Genomic DNA, 20,000 nt, shown 5'->3' on the forward strand with positions numbered 1-20,000 from the left:
AACACACAACACACCACACACACATACAACACACACATACATACACCCACACATACATACAACACATACACATACACGCACACACACCATACACCCACACAACACACCCATACACCCACACCACAACACACACCACACACACAACACACCCACACACACACACACACACACACACACACACACACATACAGTATGTAAATATAACACTGTGATACTCTTTGCAGCGACAGCTTTGAAGAACTGTTCAAGACAGTAACTCATGCTAATCCTGTGGTAGTTCTTAGAGACATCACAATCCAGGAACTTCGTGGCATTCTCAATTACATGTATAAAGGAGAGACTCTGGTCAAGTCACATGAGCTTCCAGGCCTTCTCAAAGCAGCTGCACAGTTGAAGATTAGAGGTATGTTACAAATAGTTTCCCTAACCGTCTTCCTTAATATTTCTTTATTGTGTGGGAGAGCATAAAGTCTTTCACATTTTTATGAAGCCAAAAGCTTAGTCCAGACCAAGGTACATTGTAACAAAACACTTGTGCAACAATGTATCTGTATTGTCCTGGTATAGTTGCTCAAAAACTAAGCAGTATTCCAAATTTTTTGCTACACAGTTTAGCAACTTTTGCTAAATACAAGTGACTTTGTCCAAGGACTGTTGCATGACACTCAAGACACACTGGCTCCACTTTGTGTCTGAATTGTTTTGCAACTTTTGTGCAACAGCATTGTTGTACATCAGCACTGTTGAACATCCAGGCCAAGCTGCACTTGATGTCCCACAAATTGGGAGTGGAATCACCTCAGTCAGTCCAAATATCTTTTCTGCTGTCTATGTTTTTGAACCTGTTAAAAATACAATCTGCATGAAGTAGCAATATACACAACAGTCTTGGGAGGAGGGAAAAATCGCAAAGCTACAATAACTTGCATAGCTTAATAATGCCAGGGAAAACTATTAATAGTTTATCATGCAGCTGTATTGACTCACATAGCTCAGTGCTATCAAAAATAAAAAATAGTAGCCTATCATGCAGCCCATCAATGCTTTATTAAATATGTAGTGACTAATCTGCAGTACACACGATTCCACGTCTCAGTATGATGTAGATGACATAAATTTCAAAGTACGTAGATTTTTAATATTCAAACTGAAACTATTTCATAAACTTCACAACCCAGCAAAAGCCAGCAGACAACTGACCAGTGACCAGATAATGATGAGTCGCTTAGCCCACATCTTTGTATCATGTTTCCCATATCCAGTGGGAAACACAAACACATGACTGGAAATTTTCAGCAACAGTTAAAAAACAAATTTGGATTGTTGCTCAACTGCTGAGTGACTTTTCAAATACTTTGTTGTGGAACTGTAGCTCGACAAATTCTCTTGGTTTGGATGCGAGTATGGAATCATGCCCCGCAACAGTTGCAAGACATTTTTGGATTTGTTAGGCAACTGTTTCAGATACAGTGTTGAGTAAAATTGTATCTTGGTCTGGACTAGAAGTAAGAGGGTCATGAAAAAAAATCTGAACCTGTGATTTTTATGAGAACATTGTTGTCACCTGAGGTTACATATGTTGTGACTTGTAGTATACTTACTGTTTGTTATAAAAAGCTGAATTTAGGTTCAGTACATGTGAAAAAATATTTATTCTTATACTGATTCCAAAAATTTTGTCCATAGACAATTGGTAATTGAAACTCAAATGAAGTTTAGCAAAGAAAAAAAATGTTGCCTATTGGCTCTGTTATTTTCAGTGTTTTTGCATTTTAGCACTCTCTCTCTCTCTCTCTCTCTCTCTCTCTCTCTCTCTCTCTCTCTCTCTCTCTCGCTCTCATCTTCTCTCTCCTCTCTCTCTTTCTCTCTCTCTCTCTCTCACTTTCTCTCTCTCTCTCTCTCACTTTCTCTCTCTCCTCTCTCCTCTCTCTCTCTCTCTCCTCTCTCTCTCTCTCTCTCTCTCTCTCTCTCCTCTTTCTCTCTCTCTCACTCTCTCTCATTCTCTCTCTCTCTCTCTCTCTCTTCTCTCTCTCTCCTCTCTCTTCTCTCTCTCTCTCTCTCTCTTTCTCTCTCTTCTCACTCTCTCTCATTCTCTCTCTCTCTCACTTTCTCTTCTCTCTCTCTCTCTCACTTTCTCTCTCTCTCTCTCTCTCTCTCTCTCTCCTTTCTCACTTTCTCTCTCTCTCTTTCTCTCTCTCTCTCTCTCTCTCTCTCTCTCTCTCTCTCTCTCTCTCTCCCCCCTCTCCCCCCCCAAAGTAATGAGCAAGCTTTTCCCATTAAATTAAGCCCTATTTCAGCTTTCAGTAATAAAAATTTTGTCCAAGCTTTAGATTGATATTATCCAAACTATGTCACTGTATTCAGAAGTTCAAAAGATGTTAAAAGACCTTACAACTAAGCAGCCACATCTGTTCAGGCCTAAGTCAAGTGGGCCTGTCTGACTCATGGATGGACGATTCAAGGGCAGGCCTAGACCAGGAGCACCACATGACAGCCACTGGAGCCACAAAGCAGGACCTCAGTTTCTATGACCCAGATTTGGAGGATGAGGATGAGGATGACCTTGATGTGGAGGAGGAAGACCACAGATTGGATCATTCAGGTGAGAGAACCTCTCATTTTTGTTTTATTTATACAGGTTTTTGGGAGGATTATAGATTTACTTCAAATTTTCTGGTCTTAAATTGCATATTGTGTCACAGTGTAGCTGTAATATGATTGCATCCCTTAATTTGGAACTTGTTTGAGTGATTTTTAATAAGAACTGGAATAAGTTGCTCACATCATTACCAATATTCACCTTGTAGGACAAAGGAAAAGAAATGCCCAGACCTATGAGCTTATGGCGGTGTGTGAGGACGTTGACCTGGACAGCAGCCACCGAAGCAGTATATCACAACAGGATGATGTTCAGCCACTCAAGAGGGTTCAGATCAAACTGGAAACAGGCACAGGCGAAAGTGACTCAGAGGATCAAGATGTGGATATTCAACAGCAAGAGGAGGATGACAGTAACGTGACCCACTTCATCCCCATGCAGGAAGAGGTTATCATCCACCAAGAGGCCATGGAAATGCATGAGGGGGATGATGACGAACAGAGCCCCAACCAAGCTGTAAGCATTGTCAGTGAAGACCCTCTGACCCAGGCTGTCAAGGTGACTCAGAGGACTGGTGATGTAGGGGCAGAGAATGTGGCCAGCCTAATTACCTCTTCTGCCATGTTAGATTTAGCCGCTTCCCAGCATGACGCTACAGCCATGTTAGACATAACTGCCACTCAGCTCACTGCCTCAGCCATGTTAGATATAAGAACTGCTCAGCATGCTGCAACCTCCCAGGCTGCAATAGTAAGAGTAAAGCAACCTCTGTTAGTAGTGTATCTACCCAGTCTCTAGCTTGCAGTTTGAGATATGGACAGCCTTCAAATTGTATTTTCTTTAATAGTTCTACAGTGATAGTTAATGGTTTGTATAAAGGAGGAATAGTCTACCTTTCTTTCCTGATCCCAGCATTGTGTACAATATCTGATCTCTTTACCAAGAGGACACATTGTAGCTGAAAGTTCTTTCTTGCTATTGGTTTCATTCTTGGAGTCATAAGTCTAAAAAGCTATATAGTACACCCTAAAATCTATTGGTCTATCCTAAGAATGTGAACCAGATTGCAAGTTATTTGCAGTCCCCTCTTGGGTTGTGGTGTCGGTACTCAACACACCCAACTCTGACTCCTTGATTTCTTGTGTAACCAACTCCAACTCCAATCCATAGGTATAATAATTTTAAAAAAATAATAATAATAATTAAAAAATGGATTTCATAACAACTACAAGCTACCTTTTATCCCAAATTCCTTCAGACTCCGACTCCACAGCCCTGGTACCCTCCCTACACACAGGTTTTTCGGATTGGTTACAAAGAAGGTCTTATTTTTCCTTTTGTAACTTACTTAGAAAATTATATTACAACTTGCATGGAAGTTGCAGCACAGTAGATAGAAGCATGAACAGTTTCAACATGTTCTGGCTATACAGTAGATGATCCTTCACAATTCCCAGTAATGTTGTTAGCACTAGTAAGCTTCTGTGAATTCTGATTCAGTTAATGGACATTCATATAAGTATTATTGATATTTTACTGTTATTAATTTTGAATAGATAGTGTATCTGTAACAACTAAAGTTCTTAGAAATTGAAATGCAGCTATCATAACAATAGCAACAAAAGCACTTGTCACACAAGACTCACTGAATAGGATGACCCTAAAATTATTTTTGACACTATTGTGGCAGATATTTTGTTTAGTGATTCTTAATATTGCAAGTCTTTAAATTTCAGGAAAACAGAAATAACAAATATTTTCTTCTAGGATGATGAAGGTATGATATTGCTTGGCTTGACGGAAGGCGAATCACAAAATCGCATTTACACTACAGCCAGCTCTTCACTCGAGGCTTCCACATCACGCTCCACACGACCAGAGCCACCTCGAAGGGTACGGAAATTTGCCAAACAGGATCTTGTTGTAAGTGTGAATTTTAGTTTGGTATTTTTATGTTGTGTAATTGTTTCCTTGTATAATATGATTATTACCATTGACATTGTTTTACCCCCGTAGAAAAAAAAATCCTCTATTATTAATGCATCCAATTGCTGTTTAAAATTGCCTTGAACTACTTGCCTTTTAGGTCTTGGCACAAGTACAGTGAATGTTTTCTTTCTATCATTATTATAATTATTGACTTATCAAAGAAGAAAAATTTAACCAGGCATTTTTATAAGGTGCCACATTAAGCTGCTGTTTCTATGGAATTAGATTTATTTTCTAACATCTGTGACCATGTAGTAATAACAAAACATTTGAGACACTAAGCAGATTTAACACAAAATAACACATCACAAATGCTTATGCAGTATAAGATGAAATTTTGTAGAATCCAAGCACTTTTTCTAGTGTCCTTATCAAAGTTTTCCCAAACAGACAGCACTGAACTTGGTACACGATGGTCACCTTGGTATCAAGCCTGCAGCCAAAGCCTTCAACATACCTATTGCTACCCTGTACAATGCTAGCAAGAGGCAAGGCACAAATGCCATTGAGCAACAAACTACTGTGTTTAGGAAGAAACAGCTATAGATATAGGTAATGAAGATTTAATGTGTTAATTCTTTTCTTTTACATATATTTTTGTTCTTCTTGCTTTTCTTCCTTGCTACTTAATCCTTTTTTTTTTCTTCTTCTTCTTTCTTCCTTTCTTTTATTTGCTTGTTTTCTTTGTCAAGTTTTATGTTTTTGAACAAAGTATAATTTTTTTTTTCTTTCTGTCTTCTTCTTTTTTGTGTGTTTATTATATTCTCTCCTAATTTTACATTGTCTTTCTGTTTTCTGGCTCCTCTTTTTTACATCCCCAGTTTCCCTCAATGATACAATTTAAGAAAACTTATAACTTGGCTTTATTTCAAATGGAACTCTACATTCTGATATTATATGTTTAGGAATATTATGTTTGTTGCCCATGTATTAATATTATTTTTTATTGATTTTGTTTTTTCCCCTTATCTTTTTTGCAGGAGAATGGTGGGTACAAGTAAGATAAGTTTAAATACAGCAGGGTTCATAAGAGTATTAATAATTTTTTTATTATTACTTACTGGTACCGACGTTAGCATCATTATTTTCTTTTTTTTATTATTATTACTCTTTGCTATTAATGTTATTATCATTACAATTTTGATTATTATTATTTTTGTTATTATTGTTATTTTTACCATTATCATTATGATTATATTGATATTATTTATTATTATTATTATTATTATTATATTATTATAACTGTTGTTATTACTATCATCATTATCATCATCATTTTTTTTGTGTGTCATAAGTGTAACCCAAGTGATATTTATTTGATTATACATGACCCACATTGTATTTTACTATTATTTATCCAAGACAAATGAAGTATTAGCCAAACCAAACTTTTGCCATAAAAAGTCCAAACTGCAGGTATTTAAAACTGCCTTGACCTTGAAAGACTGCTTTCCAGTATTTGCATTAAGAAACAAATGTTATGCAGTTTGGAAGCTGATTATGTAAACACTCATTCACGTTGAATAGAAACTGAAGGAATGTGATTGTTCCATTCAGTGATATCCTTTGTGTTCCCTGATAAATCTGACTCTTTATCAGTTTGTTTATAAAGTTTCAAAATTAAAAAGATTTGTGTATGCTTTTTTTTTTTTTGGGCTATTTTGAAAGATTTTGGAATGTGTTACAAGTACAAATTATTTTAGTCATCTACACCAACTTTTAGGTTTAAGTTTGATTTTTTGCTCCCTGATATGTTGCTCTAGACTTACCGAAAGTGACTGTTATTGCCAACCAGGTTGAGAATGGTATTCTTGTTGCTGATATTCTGTTATTCACAGTAGTTAGAAAATCAACTTTATCTGGTTGTAAATTGGTAATATTTTCTATTCTTTGTTTCTGTAGTTCTATGTATATATTACTTTTAAGCATGATATATTTTGCTTACCAAGTGTTCCTTTCCACAAAACATGAATTCAATTTCCCATATGTTAACTGTAAATATCTTGCAATTTGTAATACAATAAAACATTAATTTGGTTATAGAAATCATCACACAATTCTAGACTTGGGTTTACCATATCCGAGAAAAGCTTGAGAAGCATCTTTATATAATATAAATAATATAAGTATATCTGCCAATGATTTATCTTTATTTTTTACTTGTATTAATGCCTTTCATACCTGTTAGTGCTTTTTTTCTCTCCCTGTATCTATGTTTTTACAGGATTAGTTGATTAGACAGTTGGTCAGATTATTCTTACTGGTTTGTCGTATTTGGTGAATAATTATCTTTTAAAATTGTTTTGCATAAGTATTTACTTTTTTTTCCAAGTTGAGTTGAAAAAATAAATAGATAAAAAAATCTGATTAATGAAAGTATTGTGTTAGGATGTTTCTTAACATCTCCCTGTGTATGATAACGGGTCGCTGTCGTACATGTATCTATTTTATTAAAATATACACCAAGATATTGTTTTCATTTTTCAATAACATTTCCTAGTCTTCTAAATTTTAAAGACAAACAAACTCTAAACATGCAAAGCACTTTTCTGAGATTGTCCTTCAAGTCCTCAATTTGAATATGAATTCACAAATAGAAAAGATGCTCTAAGTCTGATCAAGAGAAATTTTAGTGGCTTTTATCTTATCAAAGGTGAAAGTTATGCAAACACTCGGCTAACAATCAGTATGAGTATTACAATATTTTTTTTATTATAATGCAGTTGTTAAGGAATGTATATGGCACATTTCAGTTACATCTTCATAAAAGAAATTAACATCCCCCCCCCCCCCCGAAAGAATTCTGTTCAACTTTTAATATGTACTGGATGGATCTCATAATATACACTAATATGAACTTAAATCTTAAAAGTGTTTTATGGAAAGTGTGATGGATGTAAGAAGTATCTAGTTTAAATATAATGTAATGTTACCAAAATGCTTTTCTTAAGAGATGGTAGTATCAGTGTGTTATTTCACACATACTACCATGCGGATTTTTATTCACATTTCTTCACTTGTCAGAAATGACAAAGATACAGTGGCAGGAAAATCCTATGGTATTTGCTTTCTCTGTTCAGTTGAAATCATTTGTCATATTTGTTGCAGAAAAAAAATCGTAACTATACAATTAAGAAATATGGCCATGCTCACAGTGTGTAATAAATTCTAAAATATTAAAGTACCAGAAAATGCTTTGTGTTTCATTAGGTGAAAATGTGAATGTGCAGAAATCATGCTAAATGACAACTCCATAAAGTGCATGTCGTACTTCAGTCACTTTGGACTACAGGAAGTACATGTTCCAGTTATTGGGTTACCTTATTAACCCTTTGCCGACGGGAGGCATGTACGTACATGCCATGGCATAGCTGGACTATCTGCCGGGGGCATGTACATAAATGCCATGGTGTATATATGGACATGCCATGAGTTTGTTTTTTTTTTTACAATCACGGCAAATTATTATTTTTCTGCCACTGAAAATGTGATTAAGTCGTTTTTAACACTCATTTTTACTATATAAAAAAAATTATAATAAAAATAAAATAAATAAATAAATAAATAAATAAATAAATACAACAAACCAACGATTTCAACTCCATGATGCCACACACTGCTTATTTTATTCAGACTATAGACCGAATAATGATCAACTATGGAGTTTATATAACAAAAAAAATATCCTTCAGTCTTGATTTATCAGGGAATATGGCAAGTAGAGACTTTAGAAAATAATGATAACTGAAAATACAACATATGCTCGTAGTATTACGAAGAAACGGCAGGGGATGCTGGTATTTGGCATGTGCGGTCGCGCATGCTAGGACGACAATATAAGCCCACGGCAGTGGGGCCCGGGCCACTATGAATACTATCCGTCAGGAAGGGGTTAATATAATGATATGGAGGAGTATAAATAAATGAAATTTCATTGAATTTAATTATATCACAGTTTATTTGTCTAACAATCACAGATTCATAAAATAAGTGTGTATATTTACTTCTTTTGATAGATATACTTTAAAAATCTTGATTAGTGCTAGTAGTAATAAAATATTAAAATGTTCTAAAAATATTTCATTTATATAAAACAGAAAAAAAAACACCAGAATCAGATATTAAAATAATCAGTACCAGTGAAGGTGAATTTCAATGCATTATCCCTTTTCTTTGAAACCTTTAGCAGAATAAATCACATGCAATTATTTAGTTTAACAGCTTGCCACTGTAAATCAGTAACAAACAACCACTGTGGAAAAACCTCTTTGCTGATGTCTACTTTTCATATACTAACAATTTTTATTTTATAAAACTCAGTCTTACAATACAAATGCCTTAGTGATGACCTTCAATTTTTGACAAGAAAATGGACATTCTGTGGAACATTTCTCAGCCAGTCAATGACAACAACAGTATCTTTTCATGGCATATAATAGCGCTCCTCCAAAAGTTTGCATTTTTCGATGCAGTCATATACCCACTTCGATGTAACTAGATGCTGCCCCTGGTACTCACTTGGCCGTAAGCTGCAGTTACCTCCTTCCCTGTCAAGAAATTTATTATCTAATGTATCACTCATTACATACACATCTAATTGCCTAATTTTTTATTTCTGATATTCTTAATGTATATCTGTCTAATGGAACTAGAATTATAAATACTACATCAACTGCATTTTTAACATCATTGAACCAATATTCTAATGAAAAACAACTGGTATATTATTCCTATGTAAACAATAACAATAAAAAGTACAATTTTACAGAACTTACTTGTCCGACACAACAATATGTGTCACCCCAGACGAACTCCTCTCGACAAAACCTCCATGCAGCCTAAGTGCAAGGGAGGCTAGTTCTTGCCCTTCCCCATCAATCTAAGAATAGAGAAGAAAAAATTATAAACTGAACACTGTAAAGATGATGACATCATAAATGACATAGGATTTACTCATCACTAATAACATCAACCATCAATGTTAGTGTTAAATACTTTTATAAAATGCAAGTTTGTATTATCATGAGTACCATGCATATTTCAAATTATTACTCACAAACACAGCTGTGACTGGACGGAACAATGCACGGGTTTCATCTATCTCGCACATTGCCTCATCGAATTCACGCATTTCCTCTACTGTCAGAGGAATACAGTCCTGTAACCAGAAATTGTCAATGTAAAAAATTTACAATTAAACATTATACCTTTTAATTATAATTTTTATAATTCCAGTTGCACTTCCCATACTTCCAACACACTCAAGCAAAGTTTGAACTTGTAAAACATGCCCAAGACATGGAAGTTCACTAAAAATTCAAAACAATAAAATTGGTTGTTTAAATTTTTTGGATGGTGCAAGTACAGTAACTAACCAATAAACTAATAAAATAAACTAAGCATAAAACTAACTGAAGGAAGCACAGAAGTTTCATAGGAGAAGGGTACAAGTGCACAGTACCCTCTTATTATGGGAAGAACAAGTGCCTAATCATGAAAAGTTCTTATGATCCATGACAAACCTCTTGCTTCATGTTCTCCATAACTCTTTTCACCGTCTTCTCATCTGTGGGCTCATAATAGCTGTCGCCAAATTTGTCAAACAACTCCTGCATGCGTATTTTTTCTTTTTCCATGACATGTATGGCATCTAAGGGACCCCATGGCACCAGGCAACACTTGGCAGTACAGGTGATGACCCATGATGGCCGAATAACATTGTAAGTGGAGGTCGCTATGTAATTGTTGACACGAACAGACCTTGTGTCTGTGATGATACAATAAGTGTTCCCTCCTGAAAAGAGAGAAAATATACTTTTACAAATTCTAGATGCTTGTATTTGGCTCCTTATCATTCAAAAAGCAGCAGCCTGAATTTTTTTTTTTTTTTTTTCATCAGAAACTATAAGACATATCAAACCAAGATTTCACCTGTCTATTGAAGAATCCACTATGAACCCAGTTCTATGATTTTAGTTAGTACACTACATTCATTGTGAAAATATACAATGGTTTTAAATATCACTACCTGGGTGCTGAGTCAAGGAACCACCATGCTCTACCACCATCTTCTCCAGCTGTTGTTTGGTGGAGTCTTCATCCCCACTCATTACGCACATCTCCAGCCCACTGAACAATTCATCTTTCTGGAATGTTGAGTAAAACCAGCAACATTCTAGCACTCAATTAAACATAATTTTAGTTCACAATGAAACGATTTAGAACTAACAATTTCCATTCTTAACCTATTGCTGATGGATGGGTGGCATGTACATATGTGCCATGGCATGACAGGAATCCTCTCTATATGGCATGTACACCCATGCCACAAATGTCATGCCTGTTCCAAGTTGTGCACACTATACAGCTGTTTACTTCTTTGGCCATTACTGCAGGCTAAAATAACTTTTTAGACTCATTCACTAGACAATTGTAAATGCAGCAGCCAAACTATGTTTCTTGTGCTTCTAGTTATTTGTTTAAAAATTTTCACTCAAGCAGCTGAATGCATGGTGCATGGTGATTTAAAGTTCCCATCGGCACTGGATTAATTACTTTTCAAGGTAAAACTGTCCACAGAAGACAGAGGACTCACTTTGACAACCCGTGACAAGTCAGCTGGACGGAAGTGCATGGGAAGAGATATCTGTTCCACCTTTGGCAATGCTTTACGCTTGGGTGAGGGTTCATCACCTACTTCCAAAAGGTGCTTTGTGGCTAGCTTACCACTTGCTTCCTGGTAACAAAAAGAGATTGAAAATGAAAGGAAATATAAAAAAAAAAAGGATACACATCATTTTCTTTATGTTGTGCATGACTTTAAGTAACCTTTTATCAGACTATAATCAGAACAGGAAAGAAGGCATGAGTAGATACAGAATTACACAAAATCATATAGCTCAGGCCAAGTATAAAAATCTTTTGGTTCTTGAAACCCAGCTAACCCTAAAAGTTTTGATATTTTCCATAAAAATATAATTTTATGTAAAATACCATAACTTTTTTTTTTTTCTAATCTGATTTACTAACCATACTCATTTTTACCATGTTGCAAGAACCTCATCATATCACTTGGCCTTAAAAACAAGAAAGAAACAATACAAAACAGAAATAAGAAGACAAACACACTGAAATGAGGATAACTCAATAAAACGGAAAAGAAAATGAAGAGAATTGAAAATAAAACAAAGAAGTTTCATTTTTGCTTTTTCAGTGAACAGATCACTTCTTAAGATTTACCTTTACAAGTGAATCCAATTCTTTTGTTGTAAGTGTATCATACCATGGCTTGTCATAACGAACCTTCTCCACACGAGGGAATCTCAGTGTCACTCCAGTTTTGTACATTTCACTTTTTACTACCTCAGCAGCTCTAACCTGTATACCAAAAAAATATAATTTCAAGGATACACTGTTCTACAAGATATGAGGCTAATTAAAAAGATGCAAGTCTTGAGAAAACTCTAAACATGTCATCTTAGTATGGCATTTAAGAAACTTGAAGACATCTCTTATTAGAAGAATAACCCACACTACAAAAACTAGATTTATTGAAAATGAGACTACAGTTTCGAAATCCACCTGGATTCCATCCTCAAGGTCCGAGGATAGAATCCAGGTGGATTTCAAAACTGTAGTCTCATTTTCAATTAATCTAGTTTTTGTATTGTGGGTTTTTCTTCCATAGTATCAGCACGGAAGCGTGTTTTACCATTCAACATCTCTTAATCATTATCTCATTATCATCTTGGCTCATATTATTATTATATTATATAGTTTATTATCTTATCATGTTGCCTCATTACCATATGATCAACTTTTCACAATCTTAGTGAGTACCTGCACAATGCATGACTTTGCAGGATTAATCCACAGATCTGGCTTCTCCCTGGCCACAAACACCCCGGGGGGAGCTTGCCCCTTCCTGGCATGGGGAGACAACTTGGCCACAAGGTCACCAAGTTCAGCATAGGTGTAACCTGACCCGACACGGCAGAAGGAGTGGAATTCTGTGGGTTTTCCTCCTGTGGGGAAAAGGAAAAAAAAAAAAAAAAAAAAGGGTGAGGAAGCAAGTTGCTTCAGTCTGGCATACAGGATTTGAAGATTATTACTTGAAGCAATGTCAAAAGAATTGAACTAAATGAAGTGAATGGCTTCAGCTGGACATGCTTCCAGTGATTTAGCAAGAGATCAGCAATCATTTAAGAATCACACAAATGAAGTGACTGACCTCCTGCATAAATGGAAATATACTCTGACATTCTTTGACTCAAAGAATAATGCAAAAAAAGTGATTTGCTCTGAGCCTATAATAACTAGCCATTTGATTCATGTTTCATTGTTGATTAGTCATTATCATTTCATATACTTTAAGTATACTTCTGTTCCTTTACTACAGTCTCACTTGTCATTATTTTTATTTTGTTATAGAAAAATAAAACAATCATGGAGCCAGTAAATTCCTGTTTATACTTGCTTTCTCACTGAGAAACTAATACCTTGCTTATAGTCAGCTAAAATTAACTCTATAGTTGATTATCTTTTTCTCTACTAAAGTAAAACAGAATCTGACTGGTCATTGTTCATGAACTAAATGTTTTCCTTAGGAACGAAATTATTGTAATCTCCATTACTCTATTACTTATTGGACTGAACAAACTAGTTTTCTTACAATCACTCCAAACAACATCAAGTGACATTTTCATTTTCATAATTATCTCTACCATCACTAAATTCACCACAAACTAATTATGTTCTGTCCTTTCATTTGCAAATATGAGAAAAATCCACTAAACATGAAAGATCACTTGCCAACTTCATTACTGGGGACAGCAACACCCAGCAGAAAATGAGAGAGGACCCCTTTGCGCCTTCCTGAGCCATAATATGCTCCAATGATCAGTAGGTCCAGTTCCGAGACCAAGGAGTCCACATACTGGTAAAAAATAATAATGATGGTAGTGATAATGGTAATGATAAAAATGTTAATATTGATACTTGTGATTGTGATGATAATTTCAATAATAATGATAATGATGTCAATGACAAATATAATAATGATTAAGAACAATACTACAATTGATTCAGATCCAAATTATTTAACATTAATCTGACTTGTACCTCCGGCTTGACTTTGATCCAACCTCCTTTCCGGGAAGCAGGGCTGTAAATGGAATCTGGGTTCTTCAGAACAATTCCTTCTTCTCGATTGTCAATGGCATCATTCAAGACTCTGATGACATCTTCCCTATAAGGAAAGGAGAGCTATTGTTTCATGGAACTGTTGTGATTTAGGCACTGGGTCTTACTATAATAAAAGATGGATTCTGCTGTTCCTGAGAGCAAAGAGGAGGAAATACCAATAATAAAATATCATGACAAGTATCAATAAATGAAAACTTATGCATAACTGGCAAACAAAGGATTTAAGTCTGGACTGAAAAGATGAATTTGTTCATGTAAAAGACTCATGGTGTTTGTTTAATATAAAAACAGTAAGAGTGAAATTTGCTCACTCCTGCAGGCAGGAGGAGCCTTCACTTAATACTTTATTCAATTATTTAAAATCTTGTTGATCTTTTCTCTTTATCTGCTGCTTCCACTGTCCAGACATGACAACTGGCAATTACAAACCTCTAGTCTCATGCCTTTTTTTCATATCATTTAGAATTTCAGTCAATTCAATGACTCTTTGATTCAATTACAATTAAAAACTTTATTCCTCAAGCAACCCTAACAAAAGCAACAACAATTTCACCATGAAATAAACATCTTACATACTTTGTCGTGACCTCCACCTTGGCAGAGAACTGGATCCTTCCCTCTAGTGGAATGAGCACAGTCCTCAACTTTTCAAGTCTCTCTGATAGGGGCAGATTAGTCAACACCTGCAATCATCAAAAGATGCAAATAAGGGTAAATAGGTTCAAAGTAGAAAATAATTAACTGATTCTCTGATTGTCACATCTTCAGAATTACATGACACTGTATTGCACTGTCAATTACACATCTTACATTACAAACTTATTTACCCTCATTTGTACTTTTCCCAACATCTAGTATCATCTAGACATCTAAATTACAGTTATGCAATCCTCAAATAATTAAAACCATCTAGTATCATCTTAGTTAAAGGAGTGACATCTAAACTACAATTATCCATTCTTCAAATAATTAAGACCTTCATTCCTAAAAAATAAATACAAATAACATTACCTGGCCATTCAGATATATGATGTCGAAGAGGACAAGACAAACCTGCAAGTCCCCATCCTCTTTTAGATTCTTGACATCCATATGTTCTCCTATAACAGGAAAAGAATAAGGAAAATCAGTTTACACACAATGAACACAGATTAAGAAGTTATACGTCTATCCAAATGCAACATATGTAAATCATACCTCTGCTGTGCCTTGGTATGATGAAAACAGGCTTGGTGTTTTGTTTTTTGTTTTTTATTTTAAAATCTTATCTTTTTATTATTTTTTTAATAAGATTATTTTTTTCATTTACCAGCATAAAAATATTTGGAAAGCTATTATATATTCTATTCATTAGTTTAAAACACATTTTGGAGTGTTTTTACAGCATACTGCATTATCTCTCACTGGGTTACAAAGTGTTTGAACCTGTCAAGCAGCCCAGTAGTCACTGGCAGGATTGTATCATCTCTTTGTCCTGACTCCTCATCCTGTCTATATCGTGTTATGACATGGTCAGACTTATGCTACTGTGTAGTAGTTTGGGTGTTACAGCCACTCATTCCTGAGCTAACTGCAAAAGTGGAGATGTCACTGACCACAAGGCCTAATGTATCTGGTAGGAAGAATGATCCAGTGTGGAAACATTTTAACAGATTTCCTTCAAAGTCTGGGAAAGGATGGACAGCTATAAGCAAACAGTGTAAACTTGAGTTACGAGGAATGGTAGCAAGAATGAAATCTCAGAGAGAAATGTCAGCAGCTACAAACTGAATTATCAAAAGAGGATTTGGATGATCTGGGTAAGATCGAAAATCTGACTCCAAAGGTGCCTCAAATGCAATTAAGTTAAAGTGATTCTGTAACCAAGTGTATGTCAGCTGTTGAATGGTGGACGTCACATTCAAATGTGTTGGACTGTGATGTAATTTCAGCAGCAGAGCAACTATTGTCTGCAGTGGTATCTTCATCAGGGGATGATTTTTTTTTTCAAGTTATGGTACATTCAAAACTAAGAAACCAGCTGATGATAGAAAAAACAGCAAAATTGGTGTTTTTATTTTAAATCATGAATGCACACAAAATGAATGTATTGAATCACTATAATAATAATAAGTGAATTTTCCTTTTGAAATTCATTACTTCAGGATAAAATATAATAATATATTATAAGTAAACCTCTTTGATTTCCTTTTTTTAATAGCATATAGATTTTTTTTGTGCTGTATCTTAAAAGGAAGTGCTTTAGTATTTTACTTCTCAGAAACAAGTACAGTTCATTACAAGAAAATCCCATTGATTTAATTTTTAATGAATGTGGAAATTTTTGTTGCATTATAAAAGGAAGTTTTTAGTGTTCATTTCCTCAGAAATATATAAAGCAGGTGCAATTATGTGTTTATTTTCATCTTTCTTTTAAATTGCATGTTACTTTGAGCAGAAGAAATATTTAATTTAAATCATTGCCTTTTTTACCATTTGATATAAATCTTGAAATTACCAATTCAAATCATCATTTTATAACTAAAGAGAGACTTCATATCATCTCTAGGTACTTCATAATTTTGTGTCTATTTTAAATTTTCTATTAATATTCAATTTCCTATTATACAACCTGCATCACCAGATACAGTGGCAGGGATAGGATCCTGTGCATGGAAACAGCATCCTACATGTTGCCTACACTCTTCCAGTCAGGTCTCATGGATGATACATTCCACACTTACTTATCAAAAGAAATAATACAAAAGCCCACTGAATCTAATCACCCTCTAATAGCTCTGTGCACTCATGGTGAGTCATTCACATCACCTCTATCTTCAGCCGAAATTCTCATGATGACAAGTTCCATTCACCCCAGCCATCAGCCAAATTTTTCCATGATGGTATGTTCACGTCACTCGCCCCTCAATCATCTCGATTATAGGGGTTAATCCAAAACCAACGGGCATGGCATGTATGTACATGTCATGCCCACTGTGAGTTTACCTTATTAATTGTTTGAACACACAGCTGGCTCCACTTGTACTAAGTCACCTATGAGCCAATTATGACTACTACTTGTCTCACCTGTTTACCCTTTTCCTTGATTTTTGAAAATATCTTAATGTCATCTTATATTGCCATTACTAATGTCACTAACCATTATAGTAATTATAATGTCAATAATAAAAATAACACCATCAATATTGATAGTATCAGTAAAAAAAAAAATTCCCACAAATTCAAGGAAAAGTGAAATCAGGTAAGGTCACAAGGCCTGCTAACTGACTCCTTTGTGACTAACCACTTACAGTCATCTTTGTGTAGACATTTCACAAAAAAAAAAATAATAATAATCACAGCATTTTCCTGGTGACATTGGGTTAATGAGTTCAAACTAAGCAAGATATCAGATATGTAAGTAAACAATATCTGCTTCCTATCTCCTAATTCCATAAAAGGTATCATTTGCATTTGGTAATACTAATTATTGGTTTTGCTAGTATGTACCTTTACATACTTGTTCTTGTAGTTTATTTGAATTATCAAATTTAAATATTGATACTAATGGTAACAAACTAGTTATGGGCTGCTGCTTCTCTTTAGAACAGCAATAACTATTAAAATAAAACTATTACTATTATAAAATAGAGGTTATTTATGAATTTTCAGCTTCCTAATTGTATATAATATTCCTTTATGACAATCATAATTCAACAGGCTAATAAATCATCTCGTCATCCTGAGTGCCACATTTGGCCCTCAGGATGCTCTAAACATTCACCAGTGTGACAAATTACTTGTCGCTATCTGATTTCCAAAACCTTAGGCAAGATGCCACAGAAATCATCCCATTCCAACTATCCCAGCTAAAGTGTCCTGGCCTAGAAATGTATAACAATAACAGTCTGTAAAAAGATAAACTTAAATATACTAAAAGTTCTGGTCTGTTTTTTTTAGAAAATAATATTTCCAAACTGCCAGCTAGAGAGAAAGGTCTGTGTCCTAGAAGTTTTATATTCTTTTCACACGTGTTCCTTGCCTATGTAAATAGGGAATAACAAATCAAAAAACCTGTTTTCTATTAGTTATATTATTATATTATATATAAAAATATATATTATATATAATTATAATATATATATATATTATATATATAATATTATATATATAATATATAATATATATATATATATATATATATATATATATATATATATATATATATATATATAATATAAAATTATATATATAATTATATTATATATATATGTATAATTGTATGTATATATGTATATATGTATATGTCTATATGTATATGTCTATATGTATATGTCTATATGTATATGTACATATGTATATGTTATATGTATATATGTATATTTATATGTATATATGTATATTCATATCCACATCTATATATCTACATCTATATAACTACATTTATATTTACATCTATATATCTACATCTATATAACTAAATCTATATATATATGTATATATATTTATCTATAGCTATAGCTATATCTATATCTATATCTATATCTGTATATCCATCTCTATCACTTTCTCTCTGAAACTGCTGAATATGTTGTTCCGAAAATATAGAAGAGGATGCATATGATTTCAAAGCCTATCAGTGAAAGGGTTAAAGAACATTCACTACAGGTTCTTACCTTTGCTAACGATAGCACCATGTTTCTTGCTCCATCCCACCATCTCTCCATCCAGGATGATGTCTTTCACATGGGGGAGGAATTGGCCATGGAGGTATGGTGTAAAAAGGCCACTGTTTGGGTCACCACCAAAATTGTTGGTGAATTCAAAGCCATTTCTGAAATAATATGCTATTCTTTCTATCTTTCTTTTTCTTCTTTATAAAAACTCAATTACCAAAGTAAAGTATGCAAAGAATTCTAAATCTATCCAACTATCATTACTTCAATAACTGGCAAATAATGAGCCTGTTAACAATGGGTAAGAGTAAATACACAATAAGCACAAATAGATTTCCTTGACATTTGGGATCCTGATAATAATGAATCACATTCTTGTTTAGTAGAAGATTAAACAAATCAGCAAGCTTAAAGAAATAATAAATTAATGAATAAAAAAAAAAAAAAAAAGGAACTATGACATACCGTGAGAAGTACTTATAGGAATTTCTATTCTTGTGAATCTGGGACCGTTCCCCATCATATTTGGTCTCAGCATAGTAAGTCTTATGGTCCATCTGTGCCTCCACTTTCTCCAGCACTGCGCGTTCAGCCAGCATGGGACGGAAGGCAGAAAAGAGGGACACCTCAATCTCATGGAGACGAACAGTGGGATCTCGCAGAGTTTTGCATACCTGTCAATCATTTTTGGTTTTGAAAAAAAAAATATAGCATAGAGAACTTTTGGTGCTGTTCACATAGTGTCCAGAATTTACATAAAGATTTAAGGTTGACCAATATTGCATGGAGATCTGTGGATAGCAATGGTTGGTAACTGCTCCCTGCCACTCAGCCATACAAATAAAGGAGTGGCTTTATGACTGCTGTGTGGATTATTTTGAAAGTTGATCCTGCAACTAGCTAAAATTAAATCTAACTGGTATATTACGAAATACCAGTAATCACAATACTTTCTCCCTCCCCAAACTTTGGTGGTGAATGAGGTGTGAGCTAATCTGAAGAAGGAACACTAAATAATGAGCTATTCTATCCAATGAAAAATCCCAGACTCACTTTTTCCAGGCTGTTATTCACATCAAAGTAGTCCTTAGCATCAGGGTGCCAGGCATTGAAGATTGTACCCTGGCCAATGCCTAGTTTCATGTCCTTCAGAAGAACGCGAATAAGCCACTTTTGCTCTGTTGCTGTCATTTTCCTTAGCATTATGAGCAGAGATCTTTCAACTTCCTCTGGAATGATATATGGAAGGAATGTGAGGGTGTCTTGGAATGCTATACTTCTGGAAAATTATTTAAACTGGAACTTTCCTAGCATGTTGGGTTAAAAAAAAAAAAAAACAAGCTGGAACAACATGACATGCAAGCTATGTCAACTGTGATTTTGTTAATTGTGTTTACACATGGATACCTCCACAAGTTCTTAATCACCCAGGAATCAATTCTAATCCTTCCTACCTCACCTGTTAATCAATTTTCCTTGATATTCAGAAAGATTTATTTTTACTTTGTATATTATTATCATGTAAATAACATTATATTAATTATAATATTGAT

General features: G+C 34.4%; 2 protein-coding genes across 6 annotated transcripts in view; one reads left to right on the forward strand and one right to left on the reverse strand.

The window, feature by feature from the left end:
- Positions 1 to 7,060, forward strand: part of LOC119570820 — a 19,293-nt gene extending 12,233 nt beyond the window's left edge. Inside the window, exons 5-10 of one of the 4 annotated variants that reach the window (XM_037918419.1) lie at positions 225 to 403; positions 2,417 to 2,602; positions 2,808 to 3,349; positions 4,367 to 4,522; positions 4,979 to 5,140; positions 5,569 to 5,722. In XM_037918419.1, the coding sequence (XP_037774347.1) occupies positions 225 to 403; positions 2,417 to 2,602; positions 2,808 to 3,349; positions 4,367 to 4,522; positions 4,979 to 5,134 (1,219 nt within the window). In that variant the 3' untranslated portion in view covers positions 5,135 to 5,140; positions 5,569 to 5,722. Of the gene's footprint in view, positions 1 to 224; positions 404 to 2,416; positions 2,603 to 2,807; positions 3,350 to 4,366; positions 4,523 to 4,978; positions 5,141 to 5,568 lie in introns of all 4 variants that reach the window. The other 3 variants (XM_037918423.1, XM_037918415.1, XM_037918427.1) reach the window with 3 other exon arrangements.
- Positions 7,061 to 8,527: 1,467 nt separating this feature from the next.
- The window catches only part of LOC119570850 (DNA ligase 4-like), a 17,286-nt gene continuing 5,813 nt past the window's right edge, over positions 8,528 to 20,000 (reverse strand). Inside the window, exons 5-19 of one of the 2 annotated variants that reach the window (XM_037918432.1) lie at positions 19,501 to 19,676; positions 18,913 to 19,121; positions 18,448 to 18,605; positions 14,804 to 14,892; positions 14,369 to 14,475; positions 13,709 to 13,835; positions 13,400 to 13,523; positions 12,428 to 12,612; positions 11,828 to 11,965; positions 11,184 to 11,324; positions 10,617 to 10,734; positions 10,111 to 10,382; positions 9,645 to 9,746; positions 9,364 to 9,467; positions 8,528 to 9,135 (exon numbers count right to left, since the gene is read on the reverse strand). In XM_037918432.1, coding sequence (XP_037774360.1) covers positions 9,012 to 9,135; positions 9,364 to 9,467; positions 9,645 to 9,746; positions 10,111 to 10,382; positions 10,617 to 10,734; positions 11,184 to 11,324; positions 11,828 to 11,965; positions 12,428 to 12,612; positions 13,400 to 13,523; positions 13,709 to 13,835; positions 14,369 to 14,475; positions 14,804 to 14,892; positions 18,448 to 18,605; positions 18,913 to 19,121; positions 19,501 to 19,676 — 2,174 coding nt within the window. In that variant the 3' untranslated portion in view covers positions 8,528 to 9,011. The remainder of the gene's footprint in view (positions 9,136 to 9,363; positions 9,468 to 9,644; positions 9,747 to 10,110; positions 10,383 to 10,616; positions 10,735 to 11,183; positions 11,325 to 11,827; positions 11,966 to 12,427; positions 12,613 to 13,399; positions 13,524 to 13,708; positions 13,836 to 14,368; positions 14,476 to 14,803; positions 14,893 to 18,447; positions 18,606 to 18,912; positions 19,122 to 19,500; positions 19,677 to 20,000) is intronic. The other variant, XM_037918437.1, reaches the window with a different exon arrangement.

Source organism: Penaeus monodon, chromosome 4, assembly GCF_015228065.2.
Source record: "Penaeus monodon isolate SGIC_2016 chromosome 4, NSTDA_Pmon_1, whole genome shotgun sequence".
Classification (NCBI taxonomy): domain Eukaryota; kingdom Metazoa; phylum Arthropoda; class Malacostraca; order Decapoda; family Penaeidae; genus Penaeus; species Penaeus monodon.